This window comes from Bufo bufo, chromosome 3 (assembly GCF_905171765.1).
Source record: "Bufo bufo chromosome 3, aBufBuf1.1, whole genome shotgun sequence".
In the NCBI taxonomy this organism is placed as follows: Eukaryota; Metazoa; Chordata; class Amphibia; order Anura; family Bufonidae; genus Bufo; species Bufo bufo.
The window spans coordinates 455,569,267-455,581,483 of NC_053391.1; the positions used below are offsets into that span (position 1 = coordinate 455,569,267).

The 12,217-nt window shown below is 45.6% G+C and overlaps 1 protein-coding gene across 4 annotated transcripts in view; it reads right to left on the reverse strand.

The window, feature by feature from the left end:
• The window catches only part of HERC2 (HECT and RLD domain containing E3 ubiquitin protein ligase 2), a 222,288-nt gene that overhangs the window by 124,529 nt on the left and 85,542 nt on the right, over nucleotides 1-12,217 (reverse strand). For all 4 annotated transcript variants that reach the window (XM_040425137.1, XM_040425134.1, XM_040425136.1 and 1 more), the window contains exons 17-24: nucleotides 9,212-9,412; nucleotides 8,909-9,137; nucleotides 7,513-7,637; nucleotides 6,024-6,202; nucleotides 4,807-4,991; nucleotides 4,565-4,720; nucleotides 4,292-4,477; nucleotides 3,988-4,158 (exon numbers count right to left, since the gene is read on the reverse strand). In XM_040425137.1, the coding sequence (XP_040281071.1) occupies nucleotides 3,988-4,158; nucleotides 4,292-4,477; nucleotides 4,565-4,720; nucleotides 4,807-4,991; nucleotides 6,024-6,202; nucleotides 7,513-7,637; nucleotides 8,909-9,137; nucleotides 9,212-9,412 (1,432 nt within the window). The remainder of the gene's footprint in view (nucleotides 1-3,987; nucleotides 4,159-4,291; nucleotides 4,478-4,564; nucleotides 4,721-4,806; nucleotides 4,992-6,023; nucleotides 6,203-7,512; nucleotides 7,638-8,908; nucleotides 9,138-9,211; nucleotides 9,413-12,217) is intronic.

Genomic DNA, 12,217 nt, shown 5'->3' on the forward strand with positions numbered 1-12,217 from the left:
GGTACACTTAGTCTTCATATATGGCTACGGTGTACTGATTCTGTATTGGATTTTTGTACTTGCCGTAAAATCCCTTTCTCGTTCAATTCATTGGGGGACATAGCACCATGGTATATGCCCAGCTACCACTAGGAGGCGACACTAGATATCAAAAGGTTGGCTCAGTCCAGGTGGGCTATACCCCCTCCACAGCCACTAGGGGACAGTTTGTACCAATATCAGTAGGAGAGAGAAACAAAAGCGAAGAACCAACATGTCCTGGACCGGGGAAGGAAACGAGAACAGCAGCCCGGTGACGGGAAAAGAAGTGAAAACAAAGGGCGGAATCTGTGTCCCCCAATGAATTGAACGAGAAACGGATTTTACGGTAAGTACAAAAATCCATTTTTCTCGTTAATGTCATTGGGGGACACAGCACCATGGGACGTCTCAAAGCAGTCCCCAAGGGTGGGAAGGAAATCCCATGCAACAATTTGGACGCACAGGTGCTGGAAAACCCTGTGACCCAACCGTACCAGGAGAGGCCATAGCATGAAATGGTTCCAAAGGAAAATATATAGGAGACCGTCAGGATCCCAAGGACAAATGCCTAGGAAAAAAGCCCAAGAAGGAACAAGGGGAAACACCCGGCTCCTCCAGAGGTGGGATAGGGAGCGAGGCAGATGTCCTGCGCAAGAACCAAGAGTTGAACAAGTGCACACTATAGAGCAAAAGGAAGGATCTGGAAGAACTAGGGATCCTCCTGAAGAAACAGGAGAGTAGCACAGCAACGTCTGTTGGTAACGACCTAGCACTCTGCATATGGAAGTATGCTCCAGCTAAAAGACCCTGTGGACCCATGGAGTGTCAGGGAAAAGGGAAACAGGAGCAGGCCCTGGTAATACAAGCGGAAACACACATTTGAGAGATATTGGAGTAGAAGGGAGAGGACTCCAAACCGCCTAAGGAGGAAGAGTTCTCAAAACGAGGGAAAACCGCATCCCAAAAGTGACCATTATGATCCAAATTGCAAACTGTAGCATTAAACTCCCACATACCAGGTACTTGACCTGGGGAGACGATAAGAGCCCACAGGGACTGGGGGGGGGGGGGGGGGAACCAAACCGGGCCCAAAGAAGCAGCTGTCATGCAGAGCATGTGCGGCCAGAGATGCCACGAGTAGCTTCCCCAGAACCGGCCAGCTAGATGGTCTAAGAATCATTGGGGTAGGGACTCTAAGCAAGATTACCCAGACAGAGGCTCAAGTAGTGTCCACAGAACCGGACCACATGAGGACAATTATAGCCATATTATCAAGGGAAAAATTAAATGTATCCACCATAGGGAAAAGAACATCTGTCCTGGTTAACCAATCATCCCAAGTGTAGTGGCTAGAAAACTGTATAACACTGCCCCGGGATGGGAAAGTACAGCAGCCTGGATTTAGTATAAGAGAGGCCAGACATCTATATGTCAGAAGAGGATGCAGAATTCGCCAGGTGAAGCCAGGAGAGACTACACTGACATATAGAAACCAGCTACCAGCAGAGCACAATGAAACCCCGAAGGAAGGGGGAAGAAACTGACAGGTGCAGATAACGGCAAGGCCCAAGGGGACGGCACTTCTGTCATGTAATACCACTAATCCGCGAAAATCTAAGGGCGTACAAAGAACACCGGGACCATGGAAGGACTACGGGACCAAATCAGATACCAGGGCGAGCAGCGGAAAATCCCACCCACCAAGTAGGTGTGTGGCGCTCACTAGTCCTGTCACAGCCATATGAGACAGTATGTCCAGCGATGACCCGAAAACTGCAGTAGCGGCTGGTGCTCACAATGCTTCGTATCCCTGCAGGATAGACCATCCAGTGGTGATCCAGGTACTCTGCTAGGACTAAGCCATGTAACACTGTGAAAGCAGAGAGGCAGTAACAACACCACGAGTACTCCATCCATGAAATGGGGTAACGTGGCTGTGCAGCATGCAGTAGTACTTTATAGGGTTGACAACAAACAAACCTAGCATGATAGACAACAACTTGCCCATGGCGGATGGAGTGTGGTTGTCTGGTGCATAACAGGACTGAGAAGTCCTGTTAAATAGTGTGTCAAGCAATAAAGTAAAAATCATGCCTAGTACAGGGCAATGAGAAGACTTGGTGCACTCAGAGGGCCTGGTTCAGGAGGTACTGCATCGGGTGTCAGATCTGAAGAGGCCAGCCATATACTGAATCTAACAATTGCAACTGTACTCTGCCCAAGAAGGGGGGAACATATGGTTACCAGGTACATACTACAACCAGGATGGTTTGTCGGATACAGCGCCTTGAGATAGTACAAGTACACCACCGAGGACGACGGTAATGGATGCCAGATGCATACTAGAACCAGAAAAGAGTGATGAATACAGCGTCTGGGGATGGTACCATCACTCCGCATGAAGAGGGGCCACATGACAGAGCCAGGAAAGGGCAATGTAGGAGCCGTATGGGCCACAGATTGTACCAATAGGGCACAGCACTTGGAAATATTACAAATACTCCGCCTGAGAATGGGAGTAATCTGGCTGCATGGTGCACACTATAATGAGATTGGAGACATGGCTACAGCATCTGGAAATGGCATAGGTACTGCACTTGATAAAGGAGTAGAATGACTGCGTGACGCACACTAGAACCAGACAGGTGTAATGGCGAGTAAAACGGCTGTATAATGCAGACTAAAAGCCATACAGGTATAAAGGCTACAGCGTTCGGAGATGGTACAGGTACTCTATGTAATAAGAGAGTAATACGTTGTGTAGTGCAGACTAAAAACCAGACAGGTGTGAGGGGCACACCGTCTGGAGATGGTACAGGTTCTCTCCCCAATAAGGGAGTAATACATTGTGTAGTGCAGACTAAAAACCAGACAGATGGAATGGCTACAGCATCTGGAGGTGGTACAGGTACTCCAGTTAAGAAGGAAGCAAGGAGGCTGCATGTACACTAGAGCCAGACAGGTGCCATGGCTACAGCGACTGAACAAGACATGTATACTTCGCCCGTGGTGCAGACTAGAACCAAACAGGTGTAATGGCTACAGTCTCTGGAGATTATGCAGGTACTTCACCTAATAAAGAATTAATATGGTGAACCAGGGCTCCCCCTGTAATATGTTGCGTGGTGCACGCTAGCCCCAGGATGGTGTATTGGCTACAGCGTTTGGAGAAGTAATATGGTGGCCTGGAGCACTCTCCGACTAGGAGAGTGTGTTGAATATAGCCCCTGGAATAGAGAAATTACTCCAGTTGAAAAGGAGATACCTTGGAACGAGGAAATTCTGCCGGATACAGCATTTGGCAGTGGTACCAGTACCCCCCTTTGAAGGGGAAGGTGTATGTTCCTGGGACACCACATAGGTGGGCCGGCGTGCTAAACACGGTGACAGGTAAAGCGCCACATACTGGAGAGGCAGCAAGCTGACTTACCTGTGTGGATAATATCCTATGCAGCCAGGGGAGTGCCATCTGTGAATCCACTAAAGGGGGTACCAACCCTGAAGAGGAGAGGTTCCTCAGTGGACATTTGTTTTTGACCACCCAGAGAGATTCTGTATGGTGGAAGACCGCCTGATGCTCTGTTCAGAGTCAGAATCAAAGCAGAGGTGTCGCCCAAGGAGGCGGAAGATGCAGCAGGGGAGAATATGTCACCATCCTCAGACCTGTCCTCAGGGTGACCCGAGGATGCCGAGTAGGAGAGGGACATAGTTGTGACAACCCGAGGTAGTTTGCGGGACCTGGTGTCTTTAATGTGAGTGTGCCCCGTCCATGGAGGAGTCCCTGGGAGGGGCAGAGGCGGCCGCAATTTGTTTAATGTTTAAACATTTAGGTACAATAGATTAATAACTCAATCATTGTAGAGGAAATGTCCTTTAAACTATAGGTTCAAGTAATTTGGTGCTCAAATCTCAAATCTTCAAAAACAGAAGTTATATCTAAAATGAAAATAAATAAATAAATCATACCGAGTATAGTATTTGCATGTAAGGATTGTGCTTGAAAGTCCTTGATGTCATAAACTTTTCCATCTATTACAGTCCAGAATCCACCATCTTTGTTGTGATTCTCCAAATCTGCTTTACGTATTAAAGTAACTTCTTCATTGTTCCTGGAGCTCTGACCACTAAAAAATGAGCCTTTCAGGGGGAAAAATGAATGGATAAATAAATCACCGCAAATAAAAAAAAATGATATATATTCCTAAAACGTTACATAATCACATTACCTACACATCTAGAAGACACATACATTAGCAAATGCACAACTTACTCATTACGCCAGGCCAGGCCAAGTCCTCATTGTCATCTCTCTCCCTTCCAGGTGCAAGATGGTTAAACCGATCTAAAGGTTCTAGAAGACTGGCCAGAAGAGGGATGGCACCAGCTTCCTGCATGAGCCAAGCGTTTTTACAAAGCAGTAGTACGGCAGAGACAACCAGCTCTGGAAGGAGTACACCTAATAAAGGTAAAAATGGAAGTTCAGGTTAAACATCAAGTGTAAAAGCATCTCTCATAATAAGGACTTTCAACTGCAATACTTTACCTGTAAGATCACCAGCCACAATACGGGACACTTCTGCAAAATGCCTATGAGATGTTGAGGCAATGTTGGTCGCCACAGGAAGTATGTCTCCGATATGTGTGCACAGAAGAGCTGTATATTTCTTCAATAAGGAGCCAACACCTAGAAGATCAGGAGCTAAAGCCCCAAATAAACATAAAAGAATGAGCAAGAGAATCAAAATCTAAAGTGAGCCCAGGAGAAACAAGGATTATTATATATACCATGGGTGTTTGCAGACTGGTCCACCACTGTGCCCGGGTAGAGCTTGCTGACAAGTAATCTCTGAAAACGGAGCAAGAGATCCATGGATGCTGACCTCTCCTTACTAAAATGCTCCTGATCCAAGCTGGAGGATATGCGGCGCGCCACTTCTTTCAGTTTAGCAATGGTTTGAGATGCAATGTTCCTAAAGACACCAAACAGTAGTTTTATGGCACGTATACCCATCAAAGACAAAACAACAAAGCTTCAAATCAATAAAATTTGTTGCAGCATTGACAATGTCCATTCTTCACCATATGGAGACAACATTGTGGAGGCCAAATGTTATGTCTATAGGAATATAATTTAAATAATGAACGTTTGAAGGGACTAAAATATTTAACACCAGGACAGGAGCTCCAGCAATTGTTTGTAAATGATGTGTATGAGGGTTTCCAGACTCTCCCCAATAGATGATATCAGGTAACATTAACATTTGACATGCCCGGGGAAGTAAGCCACCACTACAGATATCTGGCAGCAGCTTACTATTCTCTACCCAAGGAAAACACATGCCCACTTGGCTGAACAGAGTATGCATATCTATGGGGATATTGGAAGCAACTGGCGTTGGCCGAATGCACATTTTGTCAACAGCTATTGAAGGCGTATGGCCATCTTAAAAGGGTGGTTCACCTTATAAAGTGATGGCCTATCCTCCGGATAGGCAATCACTAGCTGATCGGCAGGAGTCGAACACCCTGCACCCATGCCGATTAGCTGTTCGGCAATTGCTCCACAGTCGGTAGCAGACATGTACTTTGAGGTCAAGAGGAACAGAGCCGTAGTTACGAGCTCAGTCCAATACAAAGTAGACTGAACTGTCTGCTTCCAGCAACGGAGCTGTTGCCGAACAACTAATCAGCAGGGGTGCAGGGAGTCGGAACCCTACCAATCAGCTAGTGATGGCCTATCCTTAGTATAGACCATCACTTAATAAAAGGTGAACATCCTCTTTTAACGATGAGATGAGTTGCAATATGCAAGGCTACTACACAGTGGATGAGGCCTTCTGCTTTTGGCTCCATCCACTGTTTAGTTTCTGGTGATTGCCAAAAACAGTTGATCTGTGGGGGTGCTGAGTTTAAGACCCCCATACATCTAGTACATCAATCATTTTTAGGCTGGAAATTCCATCAACAGAAAATTCTGTAAAATATCAAGAGCGACAAAGTACCTAAGTAACTGCTGTATGAGTTGCACTAAGGGTAAGGTTTGCTTTCCTGCAGATTCATAAATTCCGGTGTTTATTAGGTCTTTATCCAGTGGTGTGCTGCTCCTATGCAGCGTGGACACATTGGCTTCCTGCTCATCTATTTCCTTCTCTTTCTGGGCCTCTTTCTTGGCTTCGATATCCTATTGAAATACCATAACATAAAATGATAATATAATTTATAAAAACATTCTAACCTATTACAATGAGTAAAATCAGTAACAGCCTTTCTATCTTGTTTTTGATGTGTAAAACAAACATTACTGTCACATCTGCATCCATATGTTGGAATTGGTTTCTGTAGGGGTATATATAATATGCAATCTTTATTTATTTTCTTGCAAAAGTAATGAATAATAATAAAGTAACCATAAAGAGACCTGGCAATCTAGAGTGTGAGTGTGAGTGTGTGTGTGTGTGTGTGTGTACGTACCGTTCCTGAGATATTCCCAAAAAATGCATTAGCCAATAGACGCTTGGTCACATGACCCTTATCAGCCAATAGAAGGTTGCAGGTCCTCCAGTCTACATATACACAGTTTTACCCCAGGTTTCCATAACAACTCAGCCATTTGTCTTCACTGCTGTAGGAGAGCTTTAAAGTAAATCTGTCACAAGGATAATTGCTATTGAAGTAAAACCAGGGCCTAATAGCATTTCAAGATGTGCCTTTGCTCCAGCAATAGATGTTTCTATCCTCTAAAAATCCTGTTTTTTTGGAATGCAAATAAGCCAGTAAGGTGCCCATAGGGGTGTCACTCTTGCAGGAAGGAAGCCACGCCCCCTGCCACAATGTGTCCACCCTCAAAAGACTTAAAATCCCGCCCCCAGGTCCCGCTAAGTCACGCCCTTGATCTGTTAGGACACGCCCCGTCCCACTCCTGAGCCGACAGGAATTGAAAAAAAAATTAACGCAACAAAAAAAAAAATCAACTTCTGTCAGCTGCAGGGGTGGGAGGGAGGGTGACTTTCTGCCTGCAGCTCACACTCAGACAGCACAGTGCTGCTGTCTTAGAGTGAGCTGTTCAAAAGGACACGCCCCCGATCCAGTAAAGGCCACTGTTAAGGGGGCGGACCCTGTGGAGGTCACTCTCAAGGGGGTGGTATGCTATGAAAGTCACTGTTAAAGGGGAAGGCTGCTGTAAAGGTCAAAGTTAAGGGGGAGGGCTGCTGTGGAGGTCCAATTTTAAGGGACGGGGCACTCTGGGGGGGGGTTAGTGTTAAGGGTTGGGGGGCTGTGGAGGGCACTGTTTTGGGGGTGGGGTGCTGTAGATGTCACTGTTATAGTGGATAGTGTTGGTATCTTTTAACGACACACACAAACATTAAATTAAATAGATTAAATATACCCGAGCGAAGCTGGGTCCTTCATCTAGTATGGAATAAAGCACAATGTAATTAGCAGAACAGATTAAAAAAAAAATAATGGAGGGTATTCGCAGTTATATTGTACCTGAATCTCTGCAGTTATAGCAGCGTTTAATGCACATTCCAATCCTCCATCTGCCATCAAACTGCTCACCAACAGGTCAATCATAAAGCGACGGCCGGGACTTATAGTCATTTCATTTCCAGAGGCTAAACATGATAATGAAATATTGAAAACATTTAAAACAAGCAAAGCATCAGAAAGAAGAATCTCTACTATGTGAAATTCTGCAGTCCTCTTTTTAAATGCAGCCCTTTATTCAGTGCATTGCAGTATACAGACCTTATGGCCCTAAATGAAATCAGAACAATATACAATCCTTTAGCAGAATGTGGGCAAAGACCTGGATACAAGAGACCGGGCCTCACTACATACAATTTGAGGTCATTTTAAAATCAGACCTTAGGATTATAATTTCCTACACATATAACATGGAGCTTGCAGGAATATCATGTTACAGGCTGCTATTGAGAAGACAAGGAATTTTAGTTTCAATCGAAATCCCTACCCTAATGATTGAGCAATTCAACTCCTGAAGAATTCTTTTAATAGAGAACCAGTTGTTGATGCAATCGCCTTTTCTACAAATATAAAATAATTTTTTACCTTTCCAAAGATGAATCTAACCTGCAAAATGTACACTGGGACTGCAGTAAAAAAAATAAAAAATTTAAAAAAAATAAAAAAAGCAGCAGAAGCTGTAACTCCACATGGCAACTGCTGCCGGAAGCTGGTTGTCTCTCACTGCAGAACCAGGGAGACTGCAGCTTATACTGAGCTGTGTAAGATTACACTGAAAGGAGTTTGCCAGTTTAGCTCCTGACTACACTTGGACTCCCTCACACTCTAATTTTCATTTTAATATCAGGTGGGAAATCTTTCAAAGAATTATACACAGATTTTCAGAGTAACTACACCGGCCTCATCAGGTCTAAGATCTAGTTAAAGGGGCTGTTTCATCTCGCAATTACTAAGGCGATATGAGACTAAGACGCGACCCACCAGTTGCCAGGAAAGAGAGGAGCGGGCCAGCACTCTACTGTTTCATATCTTCAGAGTTTACCTAACTCGGAAGCAGCATAGCTTGCCGTGCTATGATGTTTCTGTAACTCCCCATGCACTAGAATGAAAGCTACTGAAACAGCGGAGCACCTGTTCACTCCACCGTTTCCTGGTCACCCGGGGCTTAGTCTCATTTTGCCTTAGTAATGGCGAGAGGAGACAATCCCTTTAATAACGTAAGCGGTTTGTATCTTGAAATCAGGCAACAGATTCTCTTTAAGCTGTCCCAGTAAACACTGCTTGAAGCCACATGTTTGCGCGGTAGTGTGGTACCTAACAGATTGGTGTGTCCCAATGGGACAGAGCATTTGAAGAAAGCCAAATAACTGAAATGATGAAGTCATTTATTAAAACAGACCTGCATTTGGTAACAAGGCAGACAGTGCTCTGGCTCTTTCCTCAGCCGTTGGCAGGAGAAGAGACCACCCACTTTGTAGAACTGCTTGGGCAGCTGACTGCACGGTATTCAGCACTCCAGCATTACTAGCCAAGGTGACCACGGTCTGCTTCAAACTGTTCAACAAAGTACTTCCGAGACCCAGGCCTAGACACTCTGGATCTACTTGATGGCTGATGGCAGCATGCAACTAAAAGAAAAAGCTGGAATCAGAAATGTTAATTTTTATTGGAGTAACTCACTTAGTCACCAAATAAGTACTACCTGCAACCGAAGAAGGTTAAGTGTTGATACAGCCATACATTCCTTCTCTTGTGGAGGTGGCCAGTCTGAGCTGCCATCCATCCCTTCGCTGACTTGTCGCAGAAGAAGATCTAGTTGTTCAAAGGTCATGGAGCACACATCTACCACAAAAGGCACACGAAGACCAATGGACCACTCTGAGCATGAAGACCAGGCAAAACTCTATAAAGAAAAATGATATAATATAACAGAATTGTGGTGGCTTGCCTATAGAGGACTATGCAGTTCCAACTTTTTGATGTTTATCTAATCGTTGCTCTAAAATATAGAGCATTTTATTTTTTCTAAGTCATTCCATTTCTGGAAACAAAAAACAGTAAAAATCTACTTCATCACATACTAAATGTGAGGTTTCAATATAACAGCTCTAATAACATTTTATACAAGGTCTTCTTTAACCACCTCCCGGCGGCGCTCTCAGGTCTCAGCGACGCCCATTGGCGTCATCTCGTGAGACCCGAGATTTCCTGTGAACGCGCACTCACAGGAGCGCGCGTTCACAGGATCGCACAGTAAACAAGTTGAACTACAGCCTGCCAGCGCGGATCATTGGCTGGCAGGCTGTAGATTTTTAAAATAACCAAATAGGTATGTCAGACGCTATTTTCTAAATAGCGTCTGATATACCTGGTGGTCCCTTTTGCTTGGATCGACCACCAGAGGACACAGGCAGCTCTGTAAGTAGCACCAATCACCACACACACACCCACTGTCACTTATTAACCCCTTATTAACCGCTGATCACCCCCCTGTCATTGATCACCCCCCTGTAAGGGTCCCTTATCACCGCCAGTTACTTAGCTACTTGTTAGGTAGTTAGCGCCCAGCCCACCGCAGTCACTGATTAGCGTCGTCGCTAATCAGCACTAGTACTATATAGTATCTGTAAGTGATCAAGACTGATCGCAATCAGATCTATATCAGTACATTAGGGTCACCTTAGGCTCTACAAAAAACGCTGTGTTCGCCCAATCAGGCCTGATCTTGTGCGCACACTTGCGTTCAGTCCGCCCCACCGCAGTGACAAATGTTTTTTTTCTGATCACTGCAAAAACACCGTAAAATCGCTGCGGCGCTATAAAGATCACTTTTGAGCTTTCTGGATCTTTATTAGCGATCGCAGCTTTACTTCGCAAGCACTCCTTTTTACTAGGTAGGTTTGCTCTTTTTCCTGGGTAGTCTCAGAGGAATACCCCCTAAATTTAGTTAGCTCAAAATGTCAAAGAAGTATTCCGCTGAAGAGGCCTACAGGATTCTGGTCCTGATGGATGAAAGCGATGGGGACGCCTCACCCGCTGAATCCAGTGGTTCAGAATATGAACCTGTAGACAGCAGTGGCACTCTAACCGCTAGTGAAGATGACGAGGTTAAGGTCACTGCTATGGTCAGGCGTACCCGACCCCATGTCAGTGTTCTGCATACCCCGCGTGATGAGCCTCATTTGCAGCAGAGTTGTGCTAGCGCTGATCTTTTTTATGGTGCGGCATACACCAGCAGCGCAGCACATCCTGGACCTTCTACCAGCACTGCCGTATTCCCTGGTGAAGTGGCGAGCACCAGAAGGGCAGTTCAAGCTGGTACGGTGGCACGTGCAGTAACTCCCCCGTCGCAGCCACCACGTTCACAGGCCCGTAGAGACCTTAGTCTCCCAGAGGTGCTGGCAAACCCAAATTGGCAAGCCCCTGCTTCCGCCGCACCCGTATTCCCCCCTTTCACCGCCCAGTCTGGCGTTCGCGTGGTGTCATATATCTTCTATATGAAAAAGAATCTTCATATAAAAGAGGATAAAAATAAAAATATAAAAATTATATTATCCTTCAGGCGGAAGATATATGACAGTGGAGACAGCTCATTTAGGATCAGCCCTTGAGTTTTTTGAGCTGTTCTTCACCGCGGATAGTTGTGGCAGAAACCAACCGCTACGCCACACAGTATATAACCGCCAATCCGGAAAGCTTCTATGCCCAACCTTACCGGTGGAAACCAGTCACAGTTTCCGAATTTAAAATATTTTTGGGCCTTATTCTCAGCATGGGTCTAACTAAAAAAAATGTATTGCGGTCCTATTGGTCTAAAGACCCAATACATTACATTCCCATGTTCTCTGCTGCTATGTCCAGGGCACGTTTTGAGGTCATCATGCGCTTTATGGATTTCACGGACAATAAAACCTGTCATCCAAGAGGCCACCCTGCTTATGACCGGCTCCACAAAATTCGGCCCCTCATAGACAGTTTGTCATCCAGGTTTGCAGATGTATATACCCCCAATCAGAACATCTGCATAGACGAGTCCCTTGTACATTTTACCGGGCGCCTTGGCATCAAACAGTACATCCCCAGCAAGCGCGCCCGGTATGGGGTCAAACTGTATAAGCTCTGTGAAAGGGCCACAGGCTATACATATCGTTTTAGGGTCTATGAGGGAAAAGACTCAAAACTGGAGCCGGTCGGATGCCCTGACTACCTGGGGAGCAGTGGCAAGATTGTCTGGGACTTGGTGTCACCCTTACTCCACAAGGGGTACCACTTATACGTGGACAATTTTTACACAAGCGTGGCCCTCTTTCGGCACTTACATATAGTCGGACTTCAATGCTGTGGCACCGCGCGACCCAGTCGCCGGGGCTTCCCCCAACGGCTCGTTAATACCCGACTTGCACGGGGGGAGACGGCTGCCTTGTGTGACCAAGAACTGCTCGCGGTGAAGTGGAGGGACGTTTACCTTCTGTCCACCATTCACGCAGACACGACTGTACAAATTGAAAGGGCAACTGGAGTCATTGAGAAACCCCTCTCTGTCCACGACTATAACCTTCACATGGGAGGGGTGGACTTCAATGACCAGATGTTGGCTCCCTATTTAGTGTCACGCCGCACCAGACGCTGGTATAAGAAGGTGTCTGTTTATTTAATTCAATTGGCGATGTATAATAGTTTTGTTCTCTACAGTAAGGCTGAGAGAACA